The sequence below is a fragment of the Electrona antarctica genome (assembly GCF_951216825.1).
Source record: "Electrona antarctica genome assembly, chromosome: 8".
Classification (NCBI taxonomy): domain Eukaryota; kingdom Metazoa; phylum Chordata; class Actinopteri; order Myctophiformes; family Myctophidae; genus Electrona; species Electrona antarctica.
Window position 1 is genome coordinate 26,037,218 of NC_136789.1, and position 17,507 is coordinate 26,054,724.

The 17,507-nt window shown below is 42.2% G+C and overlaps 1 protein-coding gene across 2 annotated transcripts; it reads right to left on the reverse strand.

Annotated features, from left to right (window-relative positions):
* Nucleotides 1–915: 915 nt before the first annotated feature.
* cchcr1 (coiled-coil alpha-helical rod protein 1) lies at nucleotides 916–14,249 on the reverse strand. 2 transcript variants are annotated; one of them, XM_079507299.1, is made up of 20 exons: nucleotides 14,158–14,243; nucleotides 13,903–13,999; nucleotides 13,317–13,593; nucleotides 12,898–13,065; nucleotides 12,008–12,125; nucleotides 10,119–10,313; nucleotides 9,533–9,696; nucleotides 9,281–9,395; nucleotides 8,603–8,713; nucleotides 7,982–8,125; nucleotides 7,337–7,447; nucleotides 7,102–7,208; nucleotides 6,753–6,865; nucleotides 6,587–6,659; nucleotides 4,545–4,663; nucleotides 3,950–4,138; nucleotides 3,606–3,707; nucleotides 2,413–2,564; nucleotides 2,026–2,167; nucleotides 916–1,581 (listed from the first exon to the last, which is right to left on the reverse strand). In XM_079507299.1, exons 2-20 carry the CDS (start codon nucleotides 13,952–13,954, stop codon nucleotides 1,451–1,453), a joined length of 2,583 nt encoding a protein of 860 aa, XP_079363425.1. In that variant the 5' UTR covers nucleotides 13,955–13,999; nucleotides 14,158–14,243; the 3' UTR covers nucleotides 916–1,450. The 2 variants fall into 2 exon arrangements, with proteins under 2 accessions (XP_079363425.1, XP_079363426.1); XM_079507300.1 differs by having other exon boundaries at nucleotides 9,533–9,690; nucleotides 13,903–14,249.
* Nucleotides 14,250–17,507: the final 3,258 nt, after the last annotated feature.

The following is a 17,507-nucleotide window of genomic DNA, read 5'->3' on the forward strand; positions in this document are numbered from 1 at the left end:
TTTTTTTCCCCCTACATATTGCCATGAACACATTTGGAAACATGGACAATGTAAATGTCATGACATAATGTAAGAGCAGCCTAATTTCTATTACACATGCTGTTGAGATGTTGTCTGCATACTGTATAGAGCAGGGCTGGGCAACTTTGACGATGGAGAGGGCCACTATATTTCCACACTCCCTCCCTAGGGCCATATATTGCTGTTTTTGCTATTTTTGAATTGGAATCCTGAAAATTTACATTTTTATGCCATTTCAAATGCCTTTAATTATACTTGTGTTGAGCAATGAGCTACTAATTTAGACTTTAGAAGTAATTACAGCGGGTCATGTTTGCATGTTGTGGAATTGTAACAGCTGAAACCAATATTATATCAGTATTCTGACATTAACCTGAGGGCCGCATTAAGTGAAGGTGGGGGCCGCATGTGGCCCCCGGGCCGCCAGTTGCCCACCCCTGGTATAGAGTATTATCCTGTCAGCTTTTTTCTTTTTTTTAAACATTTCAATGATGAAATAGCCATCTGAATTTTTCACCAGAATAGAACAGTACTTTGTTCTTTATTGAGGTGTAAACAAACTATGATCTCAAGATTTATAGACTATGACTACTGTAAATCACTCGACTCCGCCATCTATTGTCTCTCAATAATTCATGTAAATATTATCACTTAACCCATTTAGGCCTGACGTCAAAATTAAAAAAATGTCTTCTAAATCCTCCAGTTTTCTGAAATAAATATTTTCACGATTTTTCAAAAATAGCAGACCTACAAGCTCGTAGCGCGCCACTCGGTGGCGCGCTATGAGCTTGTAGATCTGCTATTTTTCAATAGCTAAATTATTGTTGTAACACCAAAAGGGGTTCCTGCTCAAAATAGGTTAAAAATAAATAAACATTTGAATTACAAATATTCGTAAATATGAAAAATAATTTATTAGATCACGTTTACAAATAAGACATGACAAAAAATAAGCATGGTAAAGCTAGTTAAAAAACACTACAGATCCCATCTCAGTGCGTTCATCGGTCTTCCACACCAGTGAGGAAGATGGAGCCAAGTTTTGTATTTATTTGATATTCCTGTCAGGCTCCACTTTGCACAGAGGCACAAGGAACAAGGAAAAGCCCACTGTGTCTCTATGAAGTCATCTGTGTCTGGTCTGGCCCTGCAGACAATCAAAAACTAATCCAGCCTTTCCAGACACATTTATTTGCTTGACATTAGCAGGGCTTAAAGCAAAAAAAATCCCAAGACTGAAAAAGATTTTTTGCAAATCTGCACTGATCTCATTAAATGAACCCTATGAAATCCTCAGGACTGAGAACTTTAAGCAATGCATTAGTCATATGAAGACCTTTTTATTGCTCAAACCCGTCACTGCTTTGGCGATTATTTCGGAATCGTCAAAGCAGTGACGGATGTAGAAAACCTTACTTGACTAGTATCAGCTGTGTGGATTGGCTACCGGTGGCCCTACACTGTCCACGTGTCCCTCCTCCTCAGCGGAGTCTTCTGAACTGTTGACCACCGCAGCACTGAGAGCCTGGAGGTCATCCAGCACAGACAGGAGGGTCTCTGACAGAACACAAACAGACCATTGGTCAGGTTTAGTCAAATGGTCAGAGGTGTGGATAGTCAATGTAACAGTGGCTATTATGTTGAGGAAGGAGGTTAAAGGAGCATTCAGTGATTTGGGTGATTTGTGCACATGCACACGCTCTACAGTGGGGGACACACGCAACAGGCCCCTCTCATCCTGATTGGATGAAGGCTGGCTAACCCTAGCTAAAGACAAAACCTACGGTCTTTTGACCCCAGGGGTGAACTGGGGACAGGGAGGAACTCCTTATATGGTCAGCACACTCTATAGTAGGGAGGATTATCAAAAGAAAAAAAATTTTTTGAGTTTTTTTTTTAATTAAGTGAAATCACTGAATATGCCTTTAAGTCATAGTTGCGTGTGGGTGTCGTGCACCGAACATAGCAGAGCTACAACCTCACAACACAGAGCAGCTTTACCTTTGGCATGGAGCTGGGTTTGCGCTCTGACAACACTCTTCTCTGAAGGCCGTGCCGTTTCCCCAAGAGAAATCGAGTGCTGCAGCACCGTGGTGCGAGCCTTCTTGTACTCGTTCATGAGTCCTCTCTCATGAATAGTGGCCTGTAAAACACAATTCAGCCCAAATGAAGACAAACAAAACAGCATGATAGAGGTTTATCATAGTTACCATACATAGAAAATGGTGGACCCTGTTGTAAACAAGTGTAATGATTTATCAGGGTGTCGTCCACAGTAACAGACTTTGTATTGAGTTGTGCTTTCATGTGAAATGTACCCATTCTGCAAACTGTTAATAAATACTAATTAAATTCATTAACTCCTTGGCCTTGTATTAAATGTCTCACCAAGAGTAGGTTTTTGTCTTTGTCCTTCTGTCTCAGTTGCTTATGCAAATCCTCCAACTCTCTCTTTGTGCGTTCACTCTGCAAATGCTGCCCTTCCTTCTCCTGATCCCGTTCCCTCGCTGCGTTCCTTTCAAACTGTCTCAAAGTCATCACTGCAGGCAGAGACAAGAGAAACAGTCAAGTCATAGTCACTAATACGTTTACATCTTGCACACAATAATCTTATAATTGAGAATAATTTATGGAAATATTTCAACTGATCAATTTGCTCAGGATCTCAGGAGGAGATTAAATTATCTTAACACATTTCTCAAGGAGAAATGGCCAGAGAGAGAATAGACATTCATAGTTAACATTGTACTCATTGGGCACCGTTTGAGCACAAAATCAATTTAGGTTTCTTGTATCAGTTGTGTTTAAGTGTTAAATCGCATGGATTTTAAATGCAGTGTACGATCAGATAATCAATCCCAATTATAATAAAAGGTACCGGATAAACAATCCCTACGTGGTCTTGATCGTGCAGATTTTGAGGAAGAGATAGGTCTCAAAATATTTTTCCTAGGGGATCCTGTATACTCGTTAAGTTTGCTTAAAATCTATAAATGCACCAAGTCTCTGTGCGTACGTACGTCTGCAATCCACGTAACTCGGGAACCGTTCGCCCCACCGACTTCATTTGACAAATTTGAGTCCGTCAGATACACCGTTGTCCAGAACCAGCACAAAAGCCTCTGCCCGGGATCTGGACAGGGCCCATATATCTATGGCCTGTTCTGACATCACATTGACACAAAAGCCTCTGCCCGGGCTCTGGACAGGGACAAAATTAGCCAATTGATCACACCTGATCACCCCCTGGTGATCAGGTGCGACAGGTGGCTAGTTAATGCCTTCATACCCACCCTGGGCAGGACCTACGCTGAAAAGACTATCAGCGGAAGTGGCGGAAGTGTTGCGTGTAAGATAACTACGTCACGCGGTGCGGCTGTGTTTACTAGTCCCCACCCAATGATCATTTCAGCGGGAATACATTTTCGGGAACACAACGCGGCGATTGGTCAAAAAACGTTAACTTCCGGGGGGGGGTTACACGGCGGAAGTCCTGCCTTAGATAGCTTATTTGTCCTAGGTTGTGACCAGGCTCTTCTTTTTCGCAGTTAAGTGAGCCTGGGACCGAGGCTACTTCATACCTGCTTTAGTGTGCTCTCTCCTGGCACTGTTAAGTTGAGCCTCCATCTCCCTCAGCTGCTCGGCACAGCGGCTCTGCGTCTCAGACACCGTCTCCCGCAGGGCTGATGACAAACAACAAAAACAAACACTTCAGCATCTCGGGTAATGAGAAACACAGTCCAGCACTGATTTTCAATTTACCTCAGGGGGAGATGGACTGAATCTTAACACATTTCTAGAGGAAGAATCGACAGAGAGAGAGAAGAAATCAACAAGCACCAAAAGACTTGACTGAATACATGTATAAAATAAGGGACGGTCGTGATGTGGGTATAAGGGCAGTGTCATGTGATGTCTGTCTGACCCTGTTCACTGTGTTCCCGCTGACTGTGCAGCTCGGAGCGGAGTTGCGCCAGGTTGATGTTAGTCTCCTCCAGCTGTGTCTGGAGACGCTGCAGTGTCTGCTGAGCCTCCTCTCTGCCAGACACCGCCTCATGGTGCTCCACCTGACTCTGTTCCAACTCCTGTCGCTGCTGCCGCAGTTTACTCTCAACTGGAAGACACATGGAGAGATGCAATGTAACTTAAAAAAAACAAGATTGTTGGTGGCGAGTGTAAAGTACAGAATTGTACAAATGCTCACACTGCTATAACCTACTATAACCAGCTCAGTGGCCTTGTGGTTAGAGTGTCCGCCCTGAGACTGGGAGGTCGGGGTTCAATCCCCGGCCGGGTCATACCAAAGACTCTAAAAATGGGACCCAGTGCCTCCCTGCTTGACACTCAGCATCAAGGGTTGGATTGGGGGTAAGTCCCTGCGACATACTAGCGTCATGTCCAGGGGGTGTACTTGTACAGTACATCAAGCTGCCTCACGCTACAGAAACAGGAGATAGGCTCCTGCCCTATGGGCCTCATGGCTCGGCAAGGCTACTACTACTTACTACTACTTTACTCACACTGCTCTCTAAGATCAGCCACGGCGTTCTGGATGAGCTCTGGAGTTCTTTTCAGCTCCAGTGTCAAGTTGTCTCTCTCTTCGCACACCGAGTTAACCTCTGCCTGGAGGCTTTGGATACTGTCCATGTAAAACATACGCAAAGAAAGGTGGTGATGCAATGAGGACGGCATACAACATACGAGCAAAACATCTCCCAAAACAATACCTTTTAAGTAAGGATTCTATGGCTGACAGGACTGTAACTGTGTGCTAAAATTAATACTAGAGCAGTACAATTGTCAAAACTGTGCATTCGAGGCCTGGGCCATGGCTCAGTGGTCCAGGCACCTTGGCTGGTAATCCAGTCTGGCAGTGTGCCGCGGGTTCGACTCCTGATCCCGACGGCCTTTACTGCATGTCCCCCCCCATCTCTCTCCCCATTTCCTGTCCCTCCATAAAAAATATAAAATAAAGGCGAAAGCCACAAAAAAACATTTTCTGCAGATTAAAAATATATTGATTCAATGTCATTATAATTACATTTTCTATTATGCATCCTGTTCAACTGTTCACTTTGTGAGCAACAAACAATTCCAGTTGTAAGTGACTGGCCACTGTGTGGATATGGTCAATAGTCAGCTTGTTGCCGACAGGAATACAGCTCGGTCATTCCAAAACCGATCTGGGTTGTGCAAGGACGCACTGTGATTGGTCAGTCGCTGTGATTGACAGCCTAAACCTAACCCTATACCCTAAACCTAACCTCAGTAAAACTATACCTAACCCTAACCTCAGTAAAACTATACCTAACCCTAACCTCAGTAAAACTATACCTAAACCTAACCTCAGTAAAACTATACCTAGCCCTAACCTCAGTAAAACTATACCTAACCCTAACCTCAGTAAAACTATACCTAGCCCTAACCTCAGTAAAACTATACCTAACCCTAACCTCAGTAAAACTATACCTAACCCTAACCTCAGTAAAACTATACCTAACCCTAACCTCAGTAAAACAATACCTAACCCTAACCTTAACCTCAGTAAAACTATACCTAACCCTAACCTCAGTAAAACTATACCTAACCCTAACCTCAGTAAAACTATACCTAACCCTAACCTCAGTAAAACTATACCTAAACCTAACCTCAGTAAAACTATACCTAGCCCTAACCTCAGTAAAACTATACCTAACCCTAACCTCAGTAAAACTATACCTAAACCTAACCTCAGTAAAACTATACCTAACCCTAACCTCAGTAAAACTATACCTAACCCTAACCTCAGTAAAACTATACCTAACCCTAACCTCAGTAAAACTATACCTAAACCTAACCTCAGTAAAACTATACCTAACCCTAACCTCAGTAAAACTATACCTAAACCTAACCTCAGTAAAACTATACCTAACCTCAGTAAAACTATACCTAACCCTAACCTCAGTAAAAACTATACCTAAACCTAACCTCAGTAAAACTATACCTAACCTCAGTAAAACTATACCTAACCCTAACCTCAGTAAAACTATACCTAAACCTAACCTCAGTAAAACTATACCTAAACCTAACCTCAGTAAAACTATACCTAACCTCAGTAAAACTATACCTAACCCTAACCTCAGTAAAACTATACCTAACCTCAGTAAAACTATACCTAAACCTAACCTCAGTAAAACTATACCTAACCTCAGTAAAACTATACCTAACCCTAACCTCAGTAAAACTATACCTAAACCTAACCTCAGTAAAACTATACCTAAACCTAACCTCAGTAAAACTATACCTAACCTCAGTAAAACTATACCTAACCCTAACCTCAGTAAAACTATACCTAAACCTAACCTCAGTAAAACTATACCTAACCTCAGTAAAACTATACCTAAACCTAACCTCAGTAAAACTATACCTAACCATAACCTCAGTAAAACTATACCTAAACCTAACCTCAGTAAAACTATACCTAAACCTAACCTCAGTAAAACTATGCCTGCCCGGGGGCGTGGTTATAAGCACAACCTGGCATGTATTTTGAATGTCGCGAAAACAGCTGATAAACTCCTACCCGTCATCAGCCTGGTCTGTCATTCTAGCAGACTGCTGGACTTTCTGCAGAGCCTCCTTCCTCATTATCAGCCCTGTGTGAAGCAACAATATAATAACTTCAAGTTCCAAAATTATTCTGACACACAAACGTGTGATGTGATATTGTTCAACACCTGCAACTATACCTTGGATTGTCTGTACTCTTCTTTTAGCAAACGTTAGCCTTTGGGTAAACATGTTGAGTCGTCCTTGAGCTGCGTCCACTTCTGCCACTTTGGCCTCAAATTCAACCCTGAATCTATATATAGTACAGAGATATTCAGCCAGTAAAAGTATGTGTTGAAAATGTGGTTCAGACATTACAAAGAGTAAAGACATTTCATTTTGGTAGGTACGGTACGTAATGTGGTGGTTACTATGCTCTAGCTCTCTATGGGATGTAAATGTACAGGCCATTTTAGTTATTGATCCATTTCATTAACATTGTTCATTATTGATTAACGGGATCAACTCACTGTATGAAGGTAAACTTACCTCTGGAATGCTTCCGTCAAGGTCTTCATATCAGAGTCTGCTTTCTGACTCTGGGACTTCAGTTCTAAGTTTTCTTTGGCAACCTGGGCCAGCTCCTGTTTCACTGTCTGGGAAGACAAACCCCATATGCTGCTATCAGAATCATTTGTACAAAACCTAATACACAATTGTGAAAACAGTTCGATATACTCGTGTACTGTAAACGGAAACCCGTATGATTTGTTCTTGCACACACCTCCCTAGCCACTCTCTCCAGATCCAGCTCAGCGATGCGGTCATGCAGACTGTGTTGGATCACACTGGCCTGGTACTGCTCCTGTTTGACTTGCTGCTCCATGGACTGGATCTGTAAACCAAACAACAAGCAGGCAAAGAGCATCTAACATTAGAGAAGCATTTAGGGCGGGAACCCCTTTTGGTGTTTAAAGCATTATGTTATACTTTAGCTATTGAAAAATAGCAGATCTAGAAGCTCGTAGCTTGTAGGTCTGCAATTTTAGAAAACTTGAAAATGTGGCGCAAATCTTTGAATATATATTCTTTCAGAGCAGAACGTTTTTAACTCAAATCTTTGCTTCTAGGGGGTCCCTGCTGGAACAACATATTTTCAGATAGCCAATTACATATATATTTGGGGGTCCTTGAGATGAAAATGTTTGAGAACAACTGACATAGAAACAGGTTTTTCAGAAAAACTGTCATGTTTTAGAAGACATTTGTAGAATCAGTTGTCAGGTCAAAATGTGTTAAAGAATAATAATAATAATCAACAACTCAATACTGTACACTGTACAGTATGTCCTCGTGCCAATGTGTTCTAATATGCGTCGTCTCATGTAACCACTTGTGTTTCAGCGGTGTGAGTCTTCATAGTTCATACCGTTGAGAGGAGTCCGTCCTTCTCTGCTCTTAGTTCAATGTCCTTTGAGCGAAGCTGGACACATAACATAAAGACTCTCTCTCTCCAGAGCTGTAGAACTCTTAGTCCTTTGGAACCAGTTTTCAGCAGAGGGTCTGATAACGTCTGTGGACAATAATAGTGTTAACACGCGCACGCACACATCCACAGATGTGTGCACGCACACACACACACACACACACACACACACACACACACACACAGACACAGATGTGCGCGCACACACACACACACACACACACAGATGTGCGCACACACACACACACACACACACACACACACACACACACACACACACACACACACACACACACACACACACACACACACACACACACACACACACACACACACACACACACACACACACACACACACACACACAACATTAACAGGCGCTTGTAGGTCATTATATGCAAGTGGTTGATATAAGCATGTAGTCTCTTTATTTCAATTGAAATATGTAGCGGTATAGTAACACGTTCAAGTGAAGGGAAGCATTGTATCATGTAATGCTGAACTTATGCTTAATTTGATTAGTGAAGCTAAGTGCATTTCCACTGAAATATTTCATTTACTTACAGTTTTAACCATTTTCTCCTCTTGGAGGGCCAATATCTCATTGGCAGAGTTTAGTCTAACTGTCAAAAGCTCTGTGGTCATCTGAAGGGCCCCCTTCTCCTTATTCAGCCTCTATGTAATGAGATTCAAGTTATGTCCACAATACACATTAATTACAATTCTGGCATCCAACAATTAAGATAAAACTAATTACGTTTTACAATGATGCTTGTTTTATCTTGTTAACAATACTGTGCAAGATTTGTTACAAAATGGTGTCTGCACCACAAGGTCATAATTATGTTCTATGACTATGACCAAATAAAATAAGTTCAATAAAGTCAACGTCTAATCATGTAATCAAGTCATGATCTTAGTATTGGCCAAAATAATTATGATTTTTGTCATAATCGAGCAACAGAATTATACACATCAGAAGCCTGGTATCCCTATTTCTGTGACTGTCAACAAAGATGTTTTTCAAAAATAGTGAAAATAATATACTAGCTCACAATGCTGTGAGCTTGTAGAAGTTATTTTTGCTGTCTTACGATGTAGTTTAAGTGGTAAATGTTAGAATGTACAGCATACATTCTGAATCCACAATAAAAAATATATATCTAATCACTGCTGAGAACGGTGCTTCCGACATGCACACTTTTGTCATTGTACAGAAGAACAGTGCATTGATTTCTCTACCTCAACCATTTCAGTTAGTCTCTCCTGTTCTCCTCTCTCAGGGGCAAGTTGTCCAATGTAATTTCTAAGACTCTGCAACGTTGCTGACTGGGTCTCAAACGCTTCTCCTATTTGGCTGGGGGGAAAAAATAAAAGTAAAGTGACAATACCCAATCAATATCAGGGGAACTCTGTACAATGCACTTTAAAAGTTTAATTAAAACTCAGCATCACAGTGTGGCCATAATGGATATTTTAGATTGAACAGGGTACCTTAGATTCTCTTTCAGGCCATCTCTCTCGGCAGACACTTCCATCAGACTGCTCTTCAACTGCATTACTTCTGAGGTCACGGAATTAAGTCGACCCTGTAGATTGCCATTTGTTTGTCTTGCAGATACCAGTTCAGTGCTGTGGGCATCAATCAACTGCTGCAGCTAGACAAAACATGAAAAACAAATAAATCGTGCTATGTCTATATAAAATGCTATCTAAGTTACATAAGTTGAGCCTTTGCAGTCGTCGGGGCTAGGGCAAGTGCTATGGGCCAAGATAGAGTCTGAAGAGGTGGGTTTTCAGACTACGGCGGAAGATTAGGCGTGAGTCTGCAGTTCTGTTTGTAATGGGTGCCATACCTTTGTTTGCTTCGATTGCCAGCATCAGAGTTTTTTATTCTGTGCGGGCAGCGACCGGGAGCAAATGGAGGGAGCGGAGAAGGGGGGAAGACATGTGAGAATTCTGGCTGGTTGAAGACCAAGCGAGCTGCGGCATTTTGAATCAATTGGAGAGGCTAATGTGCGCATGCCGGTAGTAGGCCAGTAAGGATACTGTCTACAGTAAATAAATGTGCTCCAATCACCTCGATCTCATGCTTCCTCCGGGATTCCTCCAGTTGTTCTGCCAGTCGAACATTATGTTGTTTGGCCTCATCGCCTGCCTGCAACCTGGCCATCTCAGCCTTCAGACCCATCCTCTCAACCTCTTCTCTGCTCCTCTCTGTGTCTCTCTTCAGCCTTAGCGTTTCCTCTGCATACTCCCCTTCTAGTCTTTCAATCTGAATATGGAGACAGTGTTGTTCAATGCAAGGCAAAAAGATTAGTTAGGGAGAATATTAACCATTATCAAGCTGTGGTGTCCCTATTTTGGACAGTAGCTTGTTGTGACCTTGCATATACCTTGCTGTGAGTTTGTAGATGGGCTATTTTTGTTACACAACACTATCATACACCATAGCTGAGTGAATAGAGAGGGAAAACAGAAAGGTTCCAGGTTCAAGCCAAGGTGTATGAGTCGAAGTGTCCCTGAGCAAGACACTTAACCCCTAACCTACTAATAGTGCCTAATGCTGTTAAGATGGGTAAATTCAAACGACAAATTTCACAGATGTGCAAATATACAGTGACAAAAATACCCTAAAGGACTAGGGACCAAATTATAACTATGTTTAAATCAGGCTCAAGTGTTTTGGTTTTTATATATAATTTTTATCCCACAAACAGTGTCAACCCTCTGCCAACCTGGGGAGAGCAACGGACTGACCTCATGCTTCCTTCTATGCATGACATAGCTCTGTTTACAAAATGCTGTACCCTCTCCAACTGTATATAGTTTCCCCATTTTCAACTGTTTTTATTGCATTGCGACACTTGAAATGAAAACGTTTGTTTTCTCATGCTAATAAAGCTCCTTTGAATTGAATTGAATTGCATGAGGAGACCAAGCTGCTTCTTTTCACCCGACAGGGGGGAGTTTCCCCAGTTGGACGTAGTGCGTGGAAGGAACACATTATTCCAACCAGTTCCTTTCCCCTACATCAGGTGCCCCAGCTGGCCAGGGGGAGGCAGTATAGAGACCAGGATTACTGGTTCAGGTTTATTTGTCATATGTATAGATACAATGACATTTATTTTGCTCAGAGCACTCTCAGTCTTATATACACAGGACATAAACAAACATCTATAGTGCAAAGAAAAAGACAAAAACACGAAAAAAGTGCAAAGTGAAGTGACAATACAGTGCGATACAGTTCAAGGTCAGCTGTTCAGCAGCCTGACTGCCTGGGGGAAGAAACTGTTACTGAGACGGGTGGTGCGAGATTTGATGCTCTGGTAGCGTTTTTTGGAAGGGAGTGGTTTGAACAGGGTATTTGCGGGATGGCTGGTGTCTTTAATGATGTTGTGGGCTTTTTTCATACGAGTGGTGTAGATGTTGTGGAGACTAGGTAGTTCTGTGCTGCCGAGTTGCATGTTTTTTGTGAGGGTACCTACCCTAGGGAGAACATGCCAACCCCACCCAGTTTATGGGCACTGATGACGCGGAGGAGATAACACACCACAGCACCCACAGCGTCCCCAGCGGGAATCTAACCCAGGACATTCTAGCTGTGAGGACAGTGCTACTGTACCAACTGCGCAACCGTGCCCCCAGGCACGGTGGTTAACTGAATACACAGGCGTTGAATCAAAGCTTCCCAACAATATTCACAAGTGAGTTTACTACATACGTACGTGAATTCTACTTTTTAAGGGGAGCTAGCCCCTCCTATATTCAGCTATTAGTGTAGATTTTTGTCCTACACAAACATTACATTCCCATTGACAATGAATGCAGAATTTTACGTCGTAGTGTCTGAGCAAATAGACATGTTACGTCATAATGATGTACGATGATAAGAGCGGCCCTCACTTCACACGGGTGTGATTTTCTATTCCCATGTAGTGAACCGTCCTGTGTGTAGGCAGCCATTACCTGGGAGGCCATTTTATCCTTATCCTCCCTGCTCTGATTGAGCTGCAGTCGGATTTGGTCCAGTTGAGTCTTGGCCATACACAGCTCGTCACGCATTGCCTCCATGTCAAGACTCTGCCTACAGTACAGAAGATAATGGTTGACATCATTCTTTACATGCATTTCAAGATTCAAGAAGCTTTATTGTTTAACAACACATTGTAATGCATGTGTTATTCTTGCTTACTGTAAATCTCTGGATTAAGAGCGTCTGCTAAAGGCCTAAATTGAAAATTGTATGTTCATACTGTACAATGTACAGTATGAACATACAATTTTCAATTTAGGCCTTTAGCAGTTTAAAGAACATGACAAACACACTTAGAATGGGAAATATAGGGGGGGAAATGGAAATAGTTTTTGTTTTTGTATGTAACTTTAACCTTTCTAATGCTACTGATCTCAGTGCTCAACACTCTTGAAAACAAAGTAATCTGTTGTGGTTTAACAGGCCATTTTTTTATGTCAATCAATCAAGTCACCTTAATTCAAGTGGCAGATGCCAAATTATATATTTTTATATTTAAATTATATATGTTTTAGGGACATGTCATGTGATCTACCTGCACAGCCTTTGTGATCTACTGGTAGATCACGATCTACCTTTTGGGCACCCCTGCTGTACATGCATGGATTTTTGGTTGGTGGTAGGATGTTCTCATCCTACCACCAACCATGGTGGTAGGACCAACCATGGTGGTAGGATGTTCTCATCCTACCACAGTCACATGTTAAATGGAAAGCAACTACGAAAGAACATACTCTGCCGAAAGGACTATTCTTAATATTCAGATCTGTGTAAACCAAAGTCCACATAATCTCCCTGAGCCTCAACTACATAGACATATTACCTGCTGAGGGTACGTTCTTTGTCTCGCATCTCGTCCCGGTGCCTCCCTGCAGACTCTTTCAATGCTTCCACCTGTCCTCTCAGTCTCTCACTCTCAGCCTTGTACTTCTCCACTTCCAGTCGCCATTCTGTGTCCCGTCTGGTCCACTGCTCACTTCTCTCCTCACATCTGTGAACGACAATAATTCAGAAGTCTCATATTCCTCCCAGTAGAGATGATGTAAGAAATATGTACAGTATAAATACAAGGCCTTTCATCACTTAAACCCTCCATCCTTACAGTACTAGAAAACTGGAAATGAGTTGCCTCTGTACTTGGTGCGCTTTTCCCCCTTTACACCAAATCAAGCTCACAGTGTGTCACGTTGCGACACACTATGAGCATGCTTGCAGAATGCAGATCTGCTACTGTATTTTTACCTTGTTCTGGTGATCTGGTGAACTGTAGTGTTCTGTCCTCTTGTGTCGTCTCCTTGTAACATCATAATCCTTTGGTTTTCATTTTTTAATTTCAGGATTTCCTGCTGAGCTTGAGTTATAGCAAGCCATGGATCGGACGGGCGAGGAAGCGATGTTGATGTCAGTGCTGGTGTCATCCAGGAGGAGACAGGTGCTGTCCCTTGGTTCAGGGTACCTCTAGGTACCCCAGGCGCAGACTGAGCACTTGACATGAAATGGGATGGGGGCACCAGGCTCCCTAAATAACACAATAACACTTGATTTGAAAGTATACTGGTCCAGTCATAGTGGGCACAATTAATATGTTTAAATCATTTCTATTTTCATGTTAGGTTGTTATGTCCTCTGCTCTGAATAACGGACATCCATGTCAGTACAGTGACAAAATACTTACCAAGACATAAGCTGGCCATTCATTGTCAATGGCATTCAATGTTTGTATTAGGACAATGTTTGTGTTTACACAAACCCTCAAAGCTGGACATAGGTGGGGCTAGTCAAGTCAACCTATGGCAGCTAGATATTTCAACAATGTTGTAGTACTTACTCGGTGCAAAGTCTTCGGGGACATTAAGCTTTTCTGCGAAATGTCTCTCCATTCTTAATCTTTATTGTTGTTGCCCCGCGGCGGGTTTTCGCGTTACCTAGTTAAAGATACCAGTGTCATCACTACGTTAGTCTGTGCCAGGTGCCGTGTTAACACTTTATGAATTATTGGGCAGCTGGGTGTACTTTAAAAGTACACTTTACTCTTAATAACTAGAAACGAGCGACATGTCAACTCAACAACAATCACACAAACCTTCCTTTCCTTCTACTACCGTTTGATTCGCGCAATGCATCACGGGAGAGTCGTTGTGTCGTGGTGGTGATTGCGGAAGTAAACATTGCGGAGAGAACTGCAACGAGGAGAGGGAGAAGTAAGGGAGAAGCATAGAGTATATGGGAGAAGCCATGCCCAGTTTGGAGAAACAGCGCAGTGTTTACTCTACCGTACGTGCTGTCAATCAATGGTGCAAACCCCTAATAATTGCAGAATGTAAAAATACGTTAAACTGTGTCAAGTCTAGTGGCAGCGGTGGCCGAACGGATTGCGGAGCGGTCTTGATACCGGAAGGTCGCCAGTTCGAATCAGCGGTCCGACACGTTAAAATTACCACCGCTGAAGTGCCCTTGAACAAGGCATTGAACCACTACGATGAAATGTTCTATGAGCAGGGCCTGGCTGGAAACAAGTTATTGAGCTTAGCCCAGATACCCTGGGTAAATATAGTAATCATTTCATTTCATTTCATTTGGTGACACGATCGAGCCTAGCCTATGTTAGGTAGATTGATGAGTTGTTCGTTGTCTCCATGGCAATGGAGAACAACACGCCTTGATTCCAAACAATCGGCGGACTGATCGATATTATATAAGGCTTTTCAATGCAGTTTAAACTGCATGAAAAGCTAACCGAGATAGTGGCACTATTTAAGGTAGGCCAGGCCTACTGATTGAGTGGGGGTCTGCTGGGGATTTTTATGGAAGAGGGCCAGAGGGCAATATGTTAGAAGCATTGACTTGTTATGCAATGCAATTTGATCATTTTCCTGAGCAGGGAACATGAATGAAAAAGAAGGCAACGCAATGCAATATCAAAATGACCCACGAGTCCCACCTTGCCATGATGAGAGCAATATGGTTTAGTTGCCCTCATTAGTTGCTCCCATTTGGGTATTTCAAGAGTCTTGTTTCACATTTGTTTCACAATAGCGCCCCATCTGGCGGAGTCAGGTTAAATCACGTAGGCTATTAGGGAGGTTCCCTTTATTCTTTAACCTGACGCCGCCAGATCTCTGCTGCCCCATCTGGCGGAGTCAGGTTATTTATTCTGTGCAACGGAACAGAATAAAGTAAGTTTATTTAAATATCCCCTTGTGAGAAGCAATTTATTAGATTTGTTTATTATTATTTTAGCACAGTATAGAGCAATTTTTGATTGATTAATTGAAATATTTATTAACAGTTTGCAGAATTACAGTACATTTCAAGCACAACTCAATACAAAAACTGTTAACTGTCTTTTTGTATTGTATTGTATTGTATAGCCCAAAACAGGAAATCATCATAGAGGTAAAAAGGGAAAAAACATAGGGTGAGGGGAAAAAGGGAGGGAGGGGGGGGGGGGGGGTTCAGATTTTATGGGGGCCAGTTTCAAATTGCAGCTGTCCGTATAGGTGCCCTTTGAGAGCGGTTTTGAAGGCTTTAAGGCTCATACATAGTCTGGATTTTCGGTGGTGAGGTGACCACCGCTCCGGTGGTGAGCTGACCACCGGAGCTGAAATAACATTGAGCGGTGGTGAGTAAAAACAGAGAGAAGGGCTGGGGTGGTGGCGGTGGTTTGCTCTTCACCGCGGCTCGTGACGTCATGTTGTAGTTCGGTGGTCACCACACCACCGAAAATCCAGACTATGTATGAGCCTTTATACGTCGCTGAAGTGCATGGTATAGCGGCCTATACCTACAGCATGCACATTCAAGTGCATGATGGCCTTTGTGCATGATGGCCTTTGTGCATGATGGCCTTTCCAGAGGGTCCCCAGCAAAACTTGTTACCATGGCTATTTAAAAATAGAAGATATAAAAGCTCACATCGCACCATTTCGTGCCGCGCTGCAAGTTTATAGGCTAGCTGTATTAGGCTACATCTGCTATTTGTTTTTTAATATGGAACATTTTGAATAATTTTCAATTCAAAAAGAAAATCTCTTCTGGGGGTCCTGGCACAAACTCTTTTCAGATGGGGGTCCACGGCCAAATAGGCTAACAGTTTGGGGGGTTCTTGGCACATAAAAGTTTGAGAACCACAGCATGTTCAGATTAATTTCACCTCTTGGTACCACATGCAGCACCTTAAAACAAGGCTCCAGACTTTCCAAAACAAACTGGTCAGGCCTCACTTGGCCTCACTCCCCGAACCCACCTCACCCCTGCCCATTTTGATAGGCTGGAATGGCTTAGGGTTGTCGACAGAGTGCAGCACCTTGCAATGGATCATGCAGGTCTTCAAGATTCGATACACACTACCCATGTAGCTGTCCAAATATTTCCTTAATGTCAACGAAGTCCACACTCACAACCCCAGAGGGAGTTCAACAAACCACGTGCAACCCAGATTTGGCTCAAACAAGGGATTCAATTAATTTAGCTCCTATGCCACTAAAATTAAGACATGTGAATCCCTTGACTCCTTCAAAACCGCTCTCAAAGAGCACCTACTGACATCTGCAATTTGAAACTGGCCCCTGTAAATAAAGTCTGAGCCCCCCCCCCCTTTTCCCCATACTGTACATGTTTTTCCCTTTTTGATAGCCCCTCCTATGTCCATCTTTTAGTGTATGTGCTAACACAAACTTTGTCCTACACAAACATTAAATGCCATTAACAATGAATGGAAAAAATAGTTTGTGTAAACAAAACATTGCGTAACACAAACATTGAAGACGAAGGTGAGGACGCAAATTCTGACTGGCCGGAATGAGATGATGTATGATGATGTATACAATGATAAGAATTTTACGTCATAGTGTCTGAGCAAATCGTCTTATTCCCATTGACAATGAATGGAGAACTTTACGTCAGTGTCTGAGCAAATCGGCTTATTCCCATTGACAATGAATGGAGAATTTTACGCCATAGTGTCTGAGCAAATCGGCTTATTCCCATTGACAATTAATGGAGAATTTTGTGTCTGAGCAAATAGACATGTTACGATATGTTATCATTATGTTATGATGTACGATTGGGCACAAAAAAATCGAATGTGATAAGTGTTTTTCGTGAAAACCTAATGCTTTGAATTGATTCAGAATAGAATTGACTTGATTCAGACATAATGTCATTTTGAAATGTTTGCCTTATATAGGTTGTTGGTATGGTCACATATAACCGCCTGTAAAATAAATTGCTCAATGTTGACAGCCGGTCAGCAGGTGGATTCATAGGCCTATGTATAGACAATATTTTATATTTTAAAAATTATACCATATTCCCCATGCACTTCCCCAAAGCTTGTTAAGATCCTCCTTTTTTGCAAATTGTATTAATAAGTAGCCTATTCAATCAATCAATCAATCAGTCAGTCAAGCAATCAATCAACAAAGTATTTTC